The 19,339-nt window shown below is 47.2% G+C and overlaps 1 protein-coding gene across 1 annotated transcript in view; it reads right to left on the bottom strand.

Moving 5' to 3' along the window:
• The window catches only part of LOC311621851 (coronin-7), a 64,521-nt gene that overhangs the window by 31,238 nt on the left and 13,944 nt on the right, over window positions 1-19,339 (bottom strand). Inside the window, exon 7 of the mRNA XM_084882278.1 lies at window positions 5,773-5,823. Coding sequence (XP_084738404.1) covers window positions 5,773-5,823 — 51 coding nt within the window. The remainder of the gene's footprint in view (window positions 1-5,772; window positions 5,824-19,339) is intronic.

The following is a 19,339-nucleotide window of genomic DNA, read 5'->3' as shown; positions in this document are numbered from 1 at the left end:
TGCATGGGCTCATGTTGCCCAGCCCGCCTACTACCCAGGGCTGTCGAGAGGATCAACTGAGACTATATGTGAGAGAAACAGGCCTGTTGCAAAGCGCTGTGCAAATCAAGGGATTACTAGAATTACTGCTGCCTCCCGTTGCTGCCAGGGGGCTGGGGAGAGGGCCTGGTGCCAAGCTCTGTGGAATGTCCTTGGAGAGGCACAGCAGTGCCCCTCTTCGCCCTCCCATGGTGCTAGAGCTGCCAGCTGGAAGGCTCACTGGGACCCAGGAAGGGGAGGCTTGGGTTCATACCATATGCAACCCTGTCCCCTGGGCCCAGATGGGGGGGAGTCCAAGAGGCCAGAGGAAATGCAAACAGCTCCCTCCCAGTCACCCTGGCCTCTAGAGCCTGAGACAAAAGACCCTGTTACCAAAAATAGCTCACCCCAAACTGTGGCCAGCTTCCTCCAAGCTTCCCACGATCTCCTTGGGAATGAATGAGGGAGGGAGGCAGCCTGTAAGGAGCTGGCCCACAGCCCCCTCCCCAGCCTGCAGAGGCAGACCCCAGCGTGGGAGACCATCGGAAACAGCTCAGCGTCATTCAAGGGGCTTTTCTCACTGCTTATTTCCCACCCAGCCACAGCCGGCACAGAGAAGTCAAGGCTAGAGCCTGAGAACCATTAACTCACACCCCTCTCCACACAAAAGGAGCTGTGGGGTCAGGGTGAAGGTCACCCTTATCCCCAACGCCCTAGAGTAGGTCGGAAGTGTCACACGGGCTCTGGTCCTCTCAACAGCATGCAGATACCCCATGTGTAAGCAGCAAACCGGGTGGCTCACAACGCATCTGAACTCCATTCATTCAATACACATGAGAAGCCTCTCAAAGGACAGGCACTATGCTAGGAGCTGATGGTGGACCAAACAGGTCTCAGATGAAGTCATGTACTTGGGTGAAGCAGTTCTGCTAATTTTTTCCTCAATACAAGCATTTGAGCTGCACACTACAGTAGGAACTGGGTCATGGTGAACAGAAAAGACCTCCAAACTCATAGCCTACACAAGTCAGGAGACAGATGTGAACCAAATAAACTATATCACCATAAGTTATTACAAATGCCACAAAAAAAGGAAAGGTGGAGGTTAAGGTTGCAAAATTTGGAGTCAGACTGCCTGGGTGAAAACCCTGCCCGGCCACTGAGGGCCTCATCCCAGTATGAGATTTTCTGTGCCTCAGTTTTCTTATCTGTAAAATGAGCACCATCGTGGGACTTCTCTGGAGGGTAGTTTGAAGGAGTGTTAATAGTGGTGAAGTGTGCTCAGGGTCTAATGGGTATTATTCTAAAACATAGAGTACAATAAGAGGATAATTGAGTCCAGCCGGTGTGGCCCAGCAGTTGATTATCCACCTATAAACCAAGAGTCATGGTTGGATTCCCGGTCAGATCACCTGCCCAGGTTTCAGGATCAATCCCCAGTGGGGGGGTGTGCAGGAGACAGCCAGTCAATCATTCTCTCTCATTATTGATGTTTCTATCTCTCACTCCCTCTCCATTCCTCTCTGGAAAAAAACACAAAACAATAACAACAACAACAACAAAAAACCTTTTTAAAGAGCATAACTAAAGAGAGAAATAGATTTAAGGTAACATTTGAGTTAAGACATGAAGGATCAGCAGGTGTGAGTCTGCCAGAAGTGCGGGGGGCCTAGGAAAGCAAAGGGCCAGTGCAGAGAGTGGATGGGTGGGAGCAAGGGAGAGGACGTGACACCCAGTCAGCAGGGTCCCCAGGCAGTGACCGAGTGGTTTTTCATTCAGAGGCACAGGTTGGGGTTGGAACATACTTTGGCCTGAACTCCCACCTTCCTATGTACACATGGAGAAACCAGAAGCCCAGATAGCAGAAGCTACCTGCCCCAAGTCACCTGTTGGTTATTTGAGCCCCTTGCCGCTGTGGGCTAAGTCCATGGTTATTGCTCTCTATCTATGCAAGAGGAACCTGAGGTAAAGACAGGCGAGGAGACAGAGCCACAGCTAGAAGGCAGCAGAGCCTGGGTCACAAAAAGCCCAGGGTCCTGGCTGCATCTGGGCCACCTTGGATATCCAACAAATGTCCTTGAACAAACTCCCACTGATGGAAACAGGCCCCTGCAGCTTTCCACTTGCACCTTCTAGTCTCCAAACCAAGAAGTGAAGACAAGGTAAGAGCTTAGGCTGAGCCCAGAGTGCCCACTGTGGGTACACCCAGTTCAGTCTTCCCAGGGGCCATGGGTGGGGAAGGGAAGGCCACTGACCCCCTTCCCCTCTCCTCTACCTCCTGATCATGGGTGTGACTTTCATTTTCAAAAATAGCAAGTTCACCCGGCCAGCTTGGCTCAGTGGGGTTGAGTGTCGACATATGAACCGGGAGGTCATGGTTTGATTCCCAGTCAGGGCACATGTCTGGGTTGCAGGCTCTGTCCTCAGTGTGGGGCATGCAAAGGGCAGCTGATCGATGATTCTCATCATTGATGTTTCTGTCTCTTTCTCCCTCTCCCTTTCCTCTCTGAGGTCAATTAAAAGAAAGAAAACAAAACAAAACAAAAAAAACAAGTTATTCAAGGACCTCAGTGAGACTCAGGGAAGAAGAGCCTTCTTTCCAGATCCTCAGATCCTCAGTCTCCTGGGGCAGCAGGGAGGCTGCAGCTGGGACCCAGGCATCCTGCAAGCCAATCTCCAGCCCCGTAAAAGGAGGCCCAGGGGGAAGCCACTGGTGGTAATCCCAAGCCTGCAGGCCAGGCCTTGGGGGTTTCCCTCTCACAGGGGACAGAAGAGGAAAGTCCTCTTCTTGTGGAAAAGTCCCCCATGCCCTCATGTTTCACTCACACATGGCTCCATAAGAGAAAAGGAGGGGCTGAGACCAGGCAGTAGAGGGGCACCAGGAACATGGCATTCTGCTGCTGCCAAATCCCTCCGCTGCGGCCATAACACTTCCTGTATGGGGCAGGGCAGCTGGAGGAGTTGACCTGGGCTCCCTCCTAGGGTGAGAGGACCTTCCCCAGTGGTAAGACACCCACCCATTCACCCATGCTCCGCTAGAGCTGGGCTCAGTATTGGGCTCTAGGTGCCCTTCTCCCAGGCCTGTCCAACACACAAGGTACAGGTCCACCTGCCCGGAAGGTACAGGTCCACCTGCCCACACCAGAGGTGAGAGGGCTTGTCCTAGCCCCACTCCCTGACAGGATACTAAAGCCTCACTCCTCCCTGGACACCCCCTCATCTGTGGGCCAAACTTCCCATGGCACACCCATGGCTTCAGAGACTCAGACACCCACACTGGGCTCTGGCATAGGGAAGGGACAGCAGAGGGGTCCAGGGGCTCCCAGACCACGCCTGCCTGTTACTCAGCTGTGTGATCTTGGGGGAGAAATGATCAAAGGGCAGGCTTCATAGGCCAGTCATAGGGGTGGAAGGCGGTGGTGGGTGGAAGGAGGTGGCTCATGCCAAAGGCCTGGGACATAATAAGTATAATCTAAAAACAAAATAGGGCATGCGAATAGGAGGGGGATGCCCAAGCATCCCCTGCTCCAAACCAGATACAGGGCCCAAAAAAGACAGCGGAGGAAGGCCTCCCGGGCCTCCCCAGCCAGCTCCCAGGCTGTGGGGACAGCCACTGGAGCAGGGAGGACAGAAGCTGGACGAAGGGCGATTTCCTTCCCTGACCCCCTGCTCCAGCAAACGCTCCCCTCTAGTGGGGAAAGAGGATCTCAGGAGATGGTGCTCCCAGAAGGCCTCTCCCTGGAGCTGGCCCCTCGGCTCACACCAGGCCTGGCCGCCAGCAGCGGTTTTCCTAATAGAAGCCAGGTGTGGGCCAGATGCCCTGGGCGGAAGTAGGGGGGCAGGGCCATGCACAGGCAGCATTCCAGGCCGCTGCCCCCACACCAGCACAGGCACTGTCCCAGCAGCAGGGAGTGGGTGGGAGCCACCCACGCTCTTCCCAGGTTTCCTCCCTGAGAAGCCCCTTTAGGGGGGCTCCCTCCAAAACCAGATCCTCTCCCTCCCCCTTCTAGGAACTTGGAACCCCTTGGACAACAGCCACTGAATCTCTACCTCAGCACCATTACCCTCCCCTCCTTGCTGGAAAAGGATGAGAAGGAGATGAAAAGGAGGAGGAGGAAAAGAAGGAGGAAGACAAAGGAAAGGAAGAAAACATTCAGGCCAGGGAAGCCGTCAATGCCCAGTCAGGTCAAGAATGGGGGTGCCACACACTGCTCCCCAAAACCTTGGATAGCAGAGGGCAACCTGAGAAAGCCGGAGGAACAGGGCTTCAGACTTCTCTTTCAAGCTGAGCCTGGGACCCTTTTTCCAGGCAAAAGCTTGGAGACTAGCTACAGAAAACTACAGTGTAAAGCTCACTGCTCACACCCTCACTGCCCTAAGACTCAGATTCAGCTCTCCCCACCAGCCACAGAGGCACGGCCTGGGGGCGGGAGTGCTAAAACCACTCCTGCCCAGCTTGGTTCCCCTGTCAGGGCCGGGCCTCCTTTTGGTCTTCAGCCAGCCAGAAGAGGGACTGACTGGATGGCCTTGGGCAAAAAGTTGCAAATGGCTAGTGAGAGGGATTGTGTGGGCACACCTGTGTGTGTGTGTGTGGGGGGGGCGGGGGGGGGGGTAGTGCCAGGGCCCATAGCTGGTTGGGTTTAAGCTGGTAGATTATCCTTTCCTCCACTTAGGTGGGGAAACAAGCTCTACAAATGGAGACCAGGACATCTGTGATGAGACTGGGGCTTCGCAGGAGAGTTTCTCCAGAGCTGGCAGCAGGGCCTTGAACTTTACCTTTCCCAGGGAGAAGTCTCCTCAGCTTCTAGAAAAATCCTTTTAAAAGTACAAACCCCCTCATCTTTTTAAAAAATCTTTTACACAATGTAAATCCGCTCATGTGTGCTTAAAATTCTCTAATGGCTTCCTACAGCAAAGGTGAGAGGCCCTTCACCATGGGCCCTGGCTCTCCTCTGTGGCCCTCACTCCTGGAACGAGCTCGTCCCACCTCTGGCTGGCTGTCCCCTTTGCACCACTCAGGCCTCAGCTCCGAGCTATTTCCTCGGGGAAGCACTCAACTATGTCAGCAAGAGAAGCCCTGGGCAAGTACCCCTGTGTGTGTCTGGTTCACCACAGACATTCCAAGCTTGGCAGCAAGCTGCTATAGAATAAAGGAACGACTCTGAGTGGCTCAATGCCTATAGCCTTCCCAGGGGCCAGCCTCCCCACTCAGAACTCATAGGGCCACACACACCTCATGCACGTCTATTGACAAAACCTAACAGGCTCATTACTGTGTCCCTCAGATCTGGCAGGCCCCTGGCACAGCCCACAGACCCTGGACAAAGACTTAGGGTCTGTCTGCTATGTGAGACTAGAGGGGTGCAGATGGCAGCACTGGGACTTTGGTTCCTCTGGGGCTAGCCTCTGCTGGCCGTGCCAGGAAGGGTGGGTGGGGATGAGGGACTTAAAGAAGGAGAGGAAGCTGGAATCTCAAATTATTTTCCTGAAGCCATAGGACACCTCCAGCGAAGGCCTGTGGGCAGCCTGACTGCGCCCACCCTGAGATCAAAGCCAGACCCTCCCAGGACCCAGAATATGCTTCTCGGAAAGAGCTGGAGCCCACCTCTGAGGTGACCCACACCCACCCAATGGGCCTTGGCCAGGGGTACGGGGTGTAGTAGAATCTGTCAACCAGGAGGCTGAACCTGCCCCTGCCTGTTCATGTTGGAGCCACTGGGGCCTCAACCGAGCCCCGCTGCTCACACAACTCACCTGGGAGGCCTCAGGCTTTGCTCTGGGGTCAAAGATCCTCAGCTGCTTGTCCTGGAAAAGCAAAGAGGAGACAACATGAGTGCAATTAGGGTGGGCTGGGTCCCTGGGGGCCAGCCTGTCTCCTGGATCCCAGGCTCTGATGGTCCCACTCCTCAGGATACAGGGCTGGCATTCAGCACTAGGAGACCCCTCCCCAGGCTGGTTCCCCCTTCTCACCACAGGAGGCAGGCTCCTTTTCCTGCCTTAGTCATTCACAATAGAGAACTCACTGACAAGAGTTCACATTTCCTGCTGAAACAGTTTTGGCTCAGTGGTAGAGCATCGGTCTGCGGACTGAAGGGTCCGAGGTTTGATTCCGGTCAAAGGCATGTACATTGGTTGTGGGCACATCTCCGGTAGTGGGTGTGCAAGAGGCAGCTGGTCGATGCTTCTCTCTCATCGACGTTTCTATCTCTCTATCTCTCACCCTTCTTCTCTGTAAAAAATCAATAAAATATATATTTAAAAAAAAAAAAGTTCACATTTCCTAAGTTACATGCAGGATCTCCCCATCTTTCCAACCACCTCATGAGGCAGTGTTATCACCATGTCCCCTTCACAGACCCGAACAAAACTCTAGGCTAGGGATGTCGAACTCAATCAGAGAAGGGGCCAAAATCTAAAATCCAGCCTAAATTGCGGGCCGAATGGTTTACTGAACAGTCATAAACTGACAATGTCATAAACTGACAGCGGAGTGCAGTGATGACAGCGCGGTGCGGGCCACATTGCAAGGCCTGGCGGGCTGGATTTGGCCCGCGGGCCTTGTGTTTGACATATGTGCTCTAGGCTATCAGCTACTACACGTGTCAAGTGCTGGCCCAGAGGGGCTCACGGGACAATGTCATTTCTACACTTTAAAAATTTGATGTCTAGCCGGGACCGGTTTGGCTCAATGGATAGAGCGTCGGCTTGGGGACTGAAAGGTCCCGGGTTCGATTCCGGTCAAGGGCATGTACCTTGGTTGCGGGCATATCCCCAGTAGGGGGTGTGCAAGAGGCAGCTGATCGATGACTCTCTCTCATCGATGTTTCTAACTCTCTATCTCTCTCCCTTCCTCTCTGTACAAAACCAATAAAATATATTTAAAAAAAAAAAAAAAATTTGATGTCTAACCAAGATGATGAGCTTACACATCTTTTTAAAAAATATATATTTTATTGAGTTTTTACAGAGAAGAAGAAAGAGGGATAGAAAGCTAGAAACATCGATCAGCTGCCTCCTGCACACCCTCTACTGGGAATGTGCCCACAACCAAGGTACATGCCCTTGACCGGAATCGAACCTGGGACCCTTCAGTCCGCAGGCCGACGCTCTATCCACTGAGCCAAACCGGTTTCGGCGAGCTTACACATCTTTTTTTTTTTTTTTTTTTTTTAAAGGGAGGCACTTTTTTTTTTTTAATATTTATTTTTTATTGATTTGAGAGAGAGAGGAAGGAAAATACTGATGTGAGAGAAACATTAATCAGCTGCCTCCCATATGGGCGGCCCTTGTCCAGGATCGAACCTGCAACCTAGGTATGTGCTCTGACAGGAAATCCAACCTACAACCTTTTTAGTGAACAGGACAATGCTCCAACCAACTGAGCTATCTGGCTGGGCCAGTCATGATAAATTCTTAAGTGTTAAAAGGAAGATGCAGAATAACATGGCATGGTGCAATCCTACTGTGGTAAAAGGAAACAAAGTTCCCTATTTGTCTAACCATGTATTTATAGGTTTTGCAAGTTTGCTGAGCAAGGAGAAAGATGTCAACTAGCACAAGCTATGTGTTAAAGATGGGTACCAGGGCTAGGGGTTGCGGGGGTTGATTAGCTTTTCCTTTTTAAATTTTGGAATGGTTCCACTTTGTTTCAATCAATATGGATTTATACTTTCATATTTTGAACAATGAACCTGAAATGAACAACTGGAATTTTAAATTAAAAGCATAATACCATTTACAATAGCATGTAAAATATTGAAATACTTAGCTATCAATCTAACAAAATATGTACAGGATCTATATCAGGAATACCATAGAACTCTCATGAAAATAATCAAATCCTATCTAATAAAAGAGTAATATGCAGATTGACCATCACTCCAACAAACAATAGCTGACCCCATATGGTCAAAGATGGCTGCCCTTACGTGGACATAAGATGGCCACCACAAGATGGCCAGCAGGGGAGGGGAGTTGGGAGGCACCAGGCCTGCAAGGGAGGGTAGTTAAGAGGGACCAGGCCTATAAGGGAGGGCAGTTGGGGTCAATCAACCCTGCAGGGGAGGCCAGTTAGGGGTGACCAGGCCAGCACAGGAGGGAAGTTGGGGGCAAACAGGCTGGCAGGGGAGCAGTTAGACATCAATCATGCTGGCATGGGAGTGGTTAGGGGGTGATGAGGCTGGCGGGCAGAAGCAGTCAGGGACAATCAGGAAGGCAGGCAGGCGAGCAGTTGGGAGCCAGCAGTCCTGGATTGTGAGAGGATGTCTGACTGCCCATTTAGTCGAACATCCCTCGAGGGGGATCCCAGATTGGAGAGGGTACAGGCTTGGCTGAGGGACATTCCCTCACCCCGTGCACAAATTTTGTGCACCGGACCTCTACTAACTAAATAAATGGAGAGAGAGATAGTCCATGTTCATAGACAGGAAGACTCAATATTGTCAAGATGTTAGTTATTCCCAACTTAAACTATAGATTTAATGCATTCCCAATGAAAATTCCAAGTTATATTGTGGATATTAACAAGCTGATTCTAAAGTTTATATGGACTTGCAAAAGATGCACAGTAGTCAACTCAACATTAAAGGAGAAGAACAAAGTTAGAGAATTGACGCTACCTGAATTTGCTCTAAAGCAATAGCAATCAAGACAATGTGGTACTGGCCTAAGAATAGACTAAACAGATTAAATGAGTAGAAAAGAAAGCCCAGAAATAGATCCCATATAGTCAACTGATCTTTGACAAAGGAGCAAAGACAATAGTCTTTTCAACAAATGTTACTAGAACAATTGGACATCCACATGCAAAAAAATAAATCTAGACTTAGACTTTACACCTTTCATAAAAATTAAACCAACCTAGCCAGTTTGGCACAGTGGATAGAGTGTTGGCCTGTGACTAAGGGTCCCAGGTTTGATTCTGGCCAAGAGCACATGCCTGGGTTGCGGGCTGGCCCCTCCCCAGTAGGGAGCGTGCAGGAAGCAGCCAATCAATGATTCTCTCTCATCATTGATGTTTCTATCTCTCTCCCTTACTCTCTGAAATCAATAAATATATATTTTTAAATATTAACTCAAAATGGATCACAGACCTAATTATAAAAAGCAAACCTATAATACATCTAGAAAATAATTTAGGAGAAAATCTAGGTGATGTAGCATTTGGCAATGACTATTTAGTTACAATACCAAAAGTATGATCTATGAAAGAAATATTAATAAATTGGGCTTGATTAAAATTAAAAACTTCTGCTCTGCAAAAGATACTGTTAAGAAAATGAAAAGACAAGCCACAGACAGGGAGAAAATATTTGCAAAGCACACATCTGAGAAACAATTTATATCCAAAATATACAAAAACACTTAAAATTCAAAAATAAGAAAACAAGCAACCCAGTTTAAAAAGATACACAGATGAAAAATGAACATAAAAAAATGCTTGCCCAAGCTGGTTTAGCTCAATGGATAGGGCATCGACCTGTGGACTTAAAGATCCTGGGCTCAATTCTGATCAAGGACACATGCTCAGGTTGAGAACTTGATCCCCAGTTGGGGGTATGCAGAAGGCACCCAATCAATTAGTCTCATCATTGATGTTTCTCTCTGAAATCAATAAAAGTATATCTTTTAAATGCTTAACATCACATCTCATTAGAGAACTGTAAATTTAAACAACCATGTGTTACAATTACACACCTACTAGAATAGCTAACTTTTTTTTAAATGAAGATACTAAATGCTGAGGAGGATGTGGAGCAACAGGAACTCTCATTTACTGCTGATGGGAATGCAAAATCATGCAGACACTTTGGAAGACAGTTTGGCAGTTTCTTACAAAGCAAAAAATACTCTTACCATATGATCCAGCAATTGTCTCTTAAAGTATTTATCCAGATGTGTTAAAACTTAAGTCCACATAAATGTTTATAGCAATTTAATCATAACTGCAAAAAGTGGAAAGCAAAAAAAAAAAAAAAAAAAAAAAGTGGAAAGCAACCAAGATAACCCCAGTAGGTGAAAAAACACATAATGGAATATTATCTATCTATCTATCTATCTATAAAAAGCCAGCGACCAGAATGCCGAAATGACCCAAACGACTGGTGACTATGACGCCCACTGAAGCCAGCAAACCGGCCCAATCAGGAGGTGAAGCCAGCTGACCAACCTCCTGCAGCCTCTCCCCCCAGCCCATGGGCCCCCACAACCCTCATTGGCCCACAGGCCTTCCCCCCGAGCCAGCACTGCCCCTGATCGCCCCCCTTATCCCAATAGGGGATGGGGTTGGCCGGTCAACCTCCTGTAGCTGCTCCCTCCAGCCTGCCCCACCCGAGATGGGCCCACACTACCCCATTGGCCCATGGCCCCTCCTCCCAGCCAGCTCTGCCCCTGATCGGCCCCCCTCCGACTCCGATCAGGGACAGGGCTGGCCGGCCAACCATCCATGGGCCCTCTCCAAAGTCACTGGCCCCCGATCGGCCCTCCCCACATCATTTGGGGAAGGGGCCGGCCAGCCCACCACCCACAGCCCCTTACCATGGCCAGCCCCACCCCCTGATCAGCCCCCACCACCTCGACTGACCTTCAGCCCCTCCCCCCAGCCAGCTCTGCTTCCGACTGGCGCCCAATCAGGGATGGGGCCACTATCCACAGACCCCCCCATGGCCAGCCCTGCCCCCAATAGGTCCCTCACCCCAATTGGGGGCAGGGCCCACTGGACAATCACCTGCAACCCTTCCCTCCAGCTGGCCCAGCCCCAATCAGGCTCCAATCAGGGAGAGCTGGCTGGCCAACCTCCCACTGTCTCCTCCTCCCAAAAGGCCCGGTCCCAATCTGCTGATTGGGGCTGGGCCAGCTGTACCCCACCTGTGCAGGAATTCATGCACTGGGCCTCTAGTCCAGTGATAACAAGAAGTAGCTAATAGCCCAAACCATAAAACTCCTAGAAGAAAACAGGGGAAAAGCTTCATGATGTTGGACTTGGTAATGGTTTCTTAGTTATAATACTGAAGCATAGGGAACAAAAGTAAAAATAGACGAGTGGTACTACATCAAACTCAACTTTTGTTATAATCAAAGAACACAATTAACAGAGTAAAAGAGCCTATAGAATGGAAGAAAACATTTGCAAATCATGTATCTGATAAGGGGTTAATATCCAGAATATATAAAGAGCTCATACAACTTAACAAAAAAATAAACAAAATAACCCAATTAAAAAATAAGTAAAGGATTTAAATAGACCTTTCTCCAAAGTTATACAAATGGCCAAAAAACATATGAAAAGATATTCAACATTACTAATCTTCAGAGAAATGCTTATCAACACCACAATGAGATAATATCTCATACCCTATAGTAGGGGTGTCGAACTCAATCAGAGAAGGGGCCAAAATCTAAATCCAGCCTAAATCGCGGGCCGAATGGTTTACTGAACAGTCATAAACTGACAATGTCATAAACTGACAGCGGAGTGCAGTGATGACAGCGCGGTGCGGGCCACATTGCAAGGCCTGGCGGGCTGGATTTGGCCCGCGGGCCTTGTGTTTGACACATGTGCCCTATAGGATGACAACTATCAAAATTCAGAAAATAAGAAGTGTTGGTGGACTGGGAACGGTTTGGCTCAATGGATAGAGTGTCGGCTTGGGGACTGAAGGGCTCCGGGTTCAATTCCGGTCAAGGGCATGTACCTTGGTTGCGGGCATATCCCCAAGAGGCAACTGATCAATGACTCTCTCATTGATGCTTCTAACTCTCTATCTCTCTCCCTTCCTCTCTGTACAAAAATCAATAAAATATATTTAAAAAAAAAAAAAAAAAGAAGTATTGGTGGGAATGTGGATAAATCAGAACTCTTGGGTACTGTTGGTGGGAAAGTAAAATAGTAAAGCCACTAGGTAAATAGTGTGGTTCCTCAAAAATTAAAAATAGAATTATCATATGATCCAGCAATTCCACTGTGGAGTATACCAAGTGTACCAATTAATAATGCAGATTTTGTAATCAAAGAAAACATCATAATTTTAAGAGAAACATCACAAGTGCTTTATTCAAAGTAATGTCCATTGCTAACTACACATTTCCTCATTTTGGGGGGGGATTTGTGGATACCGGCCCAATAGAAATTTTCTTGTTTTAAGGCAAACCATTCAGAGACCCCAATTTTCCTCTTCTTCGTATGTTTTGTAGTGCTGCTCAGAAAGTATGTGTGCTATTGATCGAAACAAGTGGTCATCTGAAGGAGCAGGGTCTAGTGAATATGGCAGGTGGGTCTTCCCAGGCAAGATCTTTAAACGTGTGTTTACCTGGTTTTGAAGTGTGTGATGGTGCGTCAGCATGAAGCAAAATTACTTTGCCGTATCTTCTGGAACATTCTGGAACCACGATCAAAGCATGGTTCAAATTGATTATTTATTGTTGGTAGCAATCAGTATTAACAGTTTTACCTGGTTTTAGAAGCTCATACTACACCACACCTTCCTGATCCCACCAAACGCAGAACATTGTCTTCTTTCCAAAATGATTTGGCCTTGCAGTCGATGTTGATGGTTGACCTGGATCAACACATGATTTTGTGCATTTGGATTCTCAAAATAAATCCACTTTTCATCACTAGTCACAATTCGATGCAAAAAAGACTTTCTTTTGTGCCATTGAAGCAACATTTTACTGATAACTTTTTGGCTTTTTATTTGTCTTTTGTTCAGTTGATGTGGCACCCATTTTCCTTCCTTTAAAATCTTTCTCATTGCTTGTAAACCATTGGACATTGTTTGCTGAGCAAACAATCTTTAATCTTTCTGCAAGTTGTTTTTGGGTTTGACACACACCTTCATCAAATAATGCTGGTAATTGTTGGTCTTCAAACTTTTTTGGTTGTCTGGACATTCTTTGTCTTTCACGTTGAATTCATCATTTTTAAAGCATTTAAACCAGCATTCACAAGGATCTTGAGATGGAGCATGTTCACCATATGCTTCCCAATGTATTCAGCAGCACTTTTTTTTTTCAAAATAATCTATATTCAAAACCAGCGACCAGAAAGGCGAATGACCAGGGCCTATGACATGCACTACGGCAGCTAACCAGCCTGATCCAAGCCCTGAATGGCCCCTCTGCCCGGGCTGACCCAGCCCTCAATCAGCCACCAACACCTCGATTGGGGATGGGGCAAGCCACCAAGCATGCATTTTTAGGTTTTTAGATCCTCTCCCCTGCCCAAGGCCTGGCCCTGATTGGCCCCTATCAGTGCAAGCCAGCCCGACCCCACCCATGCACGAATTTGTGCACTGGGCCTCTAGTGAACTAAAACTTCCTGCAAATGCTCTTTTTTTTTTGCACGAAATTCAACATTTTTATGTGTAAAAATATCTATGATGTTAACACCTTCAGCAAATTTGATCTTTGAAGTTTTGAAGCTTGCTGTCAATACAACAAAATAGCATACATATCAAATCGCATATATATCAACATATGTGTAACTCCATTTTTAAAAAAAATCTTCGGGGGGGGGGCAATGGTATATGTACAAAGATAATAATTTAATTTTAAAAATTTAAAATAAATAAAAAAATTAAAAATAAAAATAAAAAGAATTTAAAAATCTTCATTATTAACAGGTATACCTAGTATACCAAAAAGAATTGGAAACAAGGTCACAAAGAGATATTTGCATACCCACATTTAAATCAGCATTCTTCACAGTAGCTATACTAAACACAGAAGCAACCCAAGTGTCCATTGAGGATGGAAGAAGAAACAAAATGTGGTATATACGTACAATGGAATATTATTCAGCCTTAAAAGGGAAGGAAATCTTATCACATGCTACATGGATAAATCTTTTTTTTTAAAATAAATTTTTATTGTTCATATTATTACAAATGTTCCTTCCCCCCCCCTCCGTTGCTCTCCTCCACCAGGTTCCCACCCCACCCTCTGCCCTTTCCCCACCCCCCATTGTCCTCATCCATAGGTGCACAGTTTATGTTCAGTCTCTTCCCACATCCCCCTCTCCCCTTTTCCCCAAGAATCATCAGTTCACTCCCCTTCCATACCTCTGATTCTATTATATTCAGCAGTTAATATTGTTCATCAGATTTTTTAAATTTCCTTGGTTTTTAGATTCACTTGTTGATAGTTACATTATTTGTTGTTCATAATTTTTATCTTTATTTACTTTCTCTTCCGAAAGAACCCCCTTCAGCAATTCATATAATTCTGGTTTGGTGGTGATGAACTCCTTTAGCTTTTTTTTATTAGTGAAGCTCTTTATCTGGCCTTCGATTCTGAGTGATAGCTTTGCTGGGTAGATTATCTTTGGCTGTAGGTTCTTACTATTCATCACCTTGAATATTTCTTGCCATTCCTGTCTGGCCTGCATGGTTTCTGTTGAGAAGTCAGCTGACAATCGTATAGGTGCTCCTTTATAGGTAACTACCTTCTTTGCTCTTGTTGCTTTTAATATTCTCTCTTTGTCTTTTGCTCTTGGAATTTTAATTATGATTTGTCTTGGTGTGGTCCTCTTTGGATTCCTTTTATTTGGAGTTCTGTGTGCTTCCTAGACTTGTAAGTCTAATTCTTTCACCAGGTGGGGGAAGTTTTCTGTCACTATTTCTTTCAGTATGTTTTCGATATCTTGCTCTCTCATCTTCTGGGACCCCCATAATTCTGATGTTGGTTCGTTTGAAGTTGTCCCAGAGGTTTCTTACATTATCTTCAATTTTCTGGATTCTCTTGCCTTCTAGCTTCTGCGGAGGAGTGTCTTCTGGCTCTTTATGTCCCAAATCTTTGACTTGATTCTTGCGATCTTCCATTCTGTTTTTAGGACTCTGTATAATATTTTTTATTTCAGACAATGTATTCTTTATTTCTTGTTGATCCCTTATCATCTCTTGTTGCTTCCTTATTAATTCTAGTTGATCCCTTTTCAAATCCTCATAGGTCTTATAGACCTTTTCTAGGAAATTCTTGAAAAACCTTATAAGCGTAGATTTGAACTCTATATCCAGTCGCTTTTTGTCCTCCATTTCTTTCATTTGTGATCTATTTTGTTGTCTTGGCATTTTCGCAGCTTCCCTGATGGGGCGGGGTTTCAGTGTGGAGCCTACAGCCTTGGCTTCCGTCAGCCCCGCCCTATGAGACTTCCCGAGTCTCAGTAATCCCCAGGGTCCTTTAGTACTCGTTGCAAGCACCTCTGAGAGAAAGGTGCCCTCGATTTTCGCCTGCTACCAAACAGTCTAGGCTCTCCCCCAATAAGCCCAGAACTGGGGTTCAGTTCAGTTGGAAGTGGAGTTGGAGGTGGCGTTCAGAGCAGTCTGGAGCTTTTGTCTCCTTCCCGCCAGGGCAATCCCTCAGCACAGCCAACCGTCCCTTTTCTGCGCGCAATGTGCGCGCCTCCGGGACCTCCTTTCGCCGCTCCCCCGGGGTTCAGCCTTACAGCCCAGCTCCCTATGGATGAGCCTGGGTCCGGAACTGGGGTTCAGAGCAGTCGTAACTGGGGCCCAGCACAGTCGGAGCTTTTATCTCCTTCCTGCTAGGGAACACCAGCCAGGCACTCAGCCGCCTCTCCTCTCCGGCTCCGTTCTCTCCGCGCAAGCCGCGGGTCTCTGTACCTTAGGCTTTTACAGCTCCTCCGCTCTTCCTTCTGGTTTTCTCCTTACTTCTCATTGTAGAATTTCCAGTCAGTTGACTTTCCTGTATTTTATATTTTAGTTGTATTTTATTGAAATTGTTGTGTGCGGCTGCGGCTAGGTGTTAACCTGTGTAGCCATCTTGGATTCTCCTACATGGATGAATCTTGAGGACATTACACATAATGAAATAAGCCAGTCACAAAAAGACAAATACTGTATGGTTCCACTTATATGCAGTATCTAAAGTGGTCAAATTCATAGATATAAAGACATTAGAATGGTGGTTGCCGGGGGCTGAGGAAGGGGGCAAAGGAAAGTTGTTCTACAAATAAAAAAGTTCTGAAGACCTGTTTCACAACAATGTAAAAATACCTAACATTACTGAACTGTATACTTAAAAATGGTTAAGATGTTAAGTTTTATATGTGTTTTTACCATAATTTTAAAAAATAGCTATCAGTCCACAAAAAGACACAGAAACCAAAAATATATATTTCTAAGTGAGAGACGCCAATGTGGAAAGGCTACCCATTGTATGACTCCAACTATATGGCATTTGGGAAAAGAAAAATCTTATAAAGACAGCAAAAATGTCAGTGGTTGCCTGTGGTTTGGAGACGACGAGGGAGGGATGAATAGGTGAAGTGCAGGGTATTTTTAGGGTGGTAAAATTATTCTGTATGATGTTCTACTGCTGAGTACATGACATTATGCATTTGTCAAAACCCATTCTCATCATTGATGTTTCTAACTCTCCCTCTCTCTTCCTCTCTGAAATCAATATATATATATATATATATATATATATATATATATATATATATATATATTTTTTTTTTTTTTTTTTTTTTTTTTTTTTTTTAAAGGAAAGAAGCCTAACTGGTTTGGCTCAGTGGATAGAGCATCGATCTATGGACTGAAAGATCCCAGGTTCAATTCCGATCAAGGGCATATATCTTGGTTGTGTGCACATCCCCGGTAGAAGGTGTGCAGCAAGCAACTGATGGATGTTTGTCTCTCATCAATGTTTCTAACTTTCTATCAATCTCCCTTCCTCTCTGTAAAAAATAAATGAAATATATTTTTAAAGAAAAGAAAAGAAAGAAACATCAGTGATGACAGAGAATCATTTATCTGCTGCCTCCTGCACGCCCCCTCCTGGGGATCGAGCCCAAAACCTGGGCATGTGCCTTTGATCAGAATTGAACTTGGGACTCTTCAGTCTGCAGGCCAATGCTCTATCCACTGAGCCAAACCAGCTAGGGCTCATCATTGGTGTTTCTATCTCTCTCCCTCACCCTCCCTTTCTGAAATCAATAAAAATATATTTAAAATAAAAAGCATGAGGAAATATGTGGAGACATGAGCTTTCTGGCATGTGATGTGGAGGGGAAGATACTGCCATGTGAAGAAAGGGGTGGCAGGAATAAAGGGGCAGCTGGACAAGGGAGGGGCCGGCTCAGAGATGGCCTGGAAAGCCACACCTCCCGTGGCGGACCGTCCCAGGCTTTCCTGATACACCTTAGCGGGTTCCCAGGGTTCCTGGCAAAGCTTTCCCTGCTAGTTTAGTGAGCACTTGCTATGTGTCAGGCGGACATCAGACACAGTTCAGGATTAGCTCTAAAGCACCACTCCACTCCAAAGCCTCAGGTTCAGGATATCATTTAGAGACCAGACAGCCAAGGACATTAAGGGACAGAGACAGGCAGAAAGAACAGTGAGAGAGAGAAGTGAGAGGACAGAGAGAGACAAGAGAGACAGAAAGGAAACAGAGAGACGCAGAGGGGACAGAGACAGGGAGACACAGGGCAATAGAAAGAGGACAACTATAGACAAAGGAAAGAAACAAGGGACAGAGACAGGGAAGCAAGAGATGGACAGAGAATAAGGAGACAGAGAAATCCCAGGCAAGAGAGACCCCCTCCTGGTAGCAGGAGCAACTCACACCTGAGTGGCAGAGCCACCGTGGAGAGCCAACGGCCTGGATTCAAACACCAACTCCAACACTCTGTGACCTGGGCAAACCCAGAGCCTTGGTAGGATGAGGATAATGGCAGTGCCTCTCATGAGTCAGTAACGATCTTGGTATGTGAGCAGTCTCTAAAGGTAGTTGGGCCACCTAACCAGGGCTCAGGTTGGACGCTGGGGGCTGGTCTCGTGCTGATGGGGGTCTACTGGGACCGACAGAGGGGGTGGCATAGGCTGTGGAGGACGGCATGTCCGGCTGGGCTCACAGTAGCAGAGTGGGGAGCTATCCATGAGGCAGGCGCGCCCCCTAGTGGCTCCCTGGAGAAGCTGGAAGGAGGACAGGAAAGGAGATTGGGCCCAGGCCTTGCAGGGGAATCACAGGCCCTGAGAGGAAGAGCTGCTCCAAGGTAGGATGGGAGTCAGGTCAGGCACAGGGAGGTTTCCTCACCAGCAGGGAGATGGTGCTGAGAGGGGGGAGGCTTTGATGGGAAGCATCTTCCAGCTTCCTCCTTCCCTCCCTCCTTCCCTCTCCCTTCTTCTCTTTCATTCTCTGTGCTTATTTCTCTCACACGTGACAAGGAAACACAGGGCAGAGAGGGTTTCTCATTGGAGGCGGAGTTCACAGCCTAAATGCAGGACTCTGACGGGTCGGTTCCCCTGCCTGAGATGCCTGTCTTTTCCTCAGTGAGAACTCAGACCTAAGGACCAGCCTTGTCCTCACTGTCCCTTTGGAAGTCATGCTCACCAGCCGTTAGCCTGAGCATTGGCCGCCACATGACCACCTTGTCCTCGAGCAGCAGCTTCTTAGGGGCCAGCAGCCCAGTATTATTTACCTCCTGACACCCAAGGCTCAGGCCAATGTCTGGAACCTGTTGATTGCTTAAAGAACCAAATGAGAGGAAAAGTTAATAAAGACTAGGAAATAGGTAAGTAAAATAAGCCAGTCAGAGAAAGACAAGCACCATATGATATACTTACATGTGGAATCTAATGAATAAAATAAACTAACAAACAAAACAGAAACAGACTCAGAAATACAGAGAACTGACAGATGTCAGAGGGGAGGGGTTTGGGTGAAAAGGGTGAAGGGATTAAGCAATCAAAAAACCAAAAAGAAACAACCTCATAGACATAGACAACAGCATGGTAATTACCAGAGGGAAAAGGGACTGGGGGGAGGTTGACGAAGATAAAGTGGGGATAAAGGGTGATGGAAGGAGATGTGACTTGGGGTGGTGAATACACAATACATGGATAATATATTACAGAATTGTACACCTGAAACCTAAGTAATTTTATTAACCAACTAGAGGCCCAGTGCATGGATTTGTGCACTGGTAGGGTCCCTATGCCTAGCCTGTGGGAAGTGGGCCAGAACCAGCTCTCCAACATCCCCTAAGGGGTCCCGGATTGGGAGAGGGCAGTTCTCCTGGCTCCCTCCTCTCGGACTCCAGGTGTGTCACCTGAGAACCGCAGCTGCCAAGTCACTGCAGCTCAGCAGCTCCTGCGTTGAGCATCTGCCTCCTGGTGGTCAATGCAAATCATACCTACTGGTCAGATGGTCAGTTAGGCCTTTATATATAGACTAGAGGCCCGGAGCACGAAATTTGTGCATGGGGGCAGAGGGAGGGATTTGTCCCTCAGCCCAGCCTGCACCCTCTCCAATCTGGGACCCCTCAAGTGATGTCTGACTGCCCGTTTAGGCCCAGGATCGG

The sequence above is a fragment of the Pipistrellus hanaki genome (genome assembly GCF_964339955.1).
Source record: "Pipistrellus hanaki genome assembly, chromosome: 4".
Lineage (NCBI taxonomy): Eukaryota > Metazoa > Chordata > Mammalia > Chiroptera > Vespertilionidae > Pipistrellus > Pipistrellus hanaki.
This window is presented reverse-complemented; position numbering and strand designations above follow the sequence as displayed.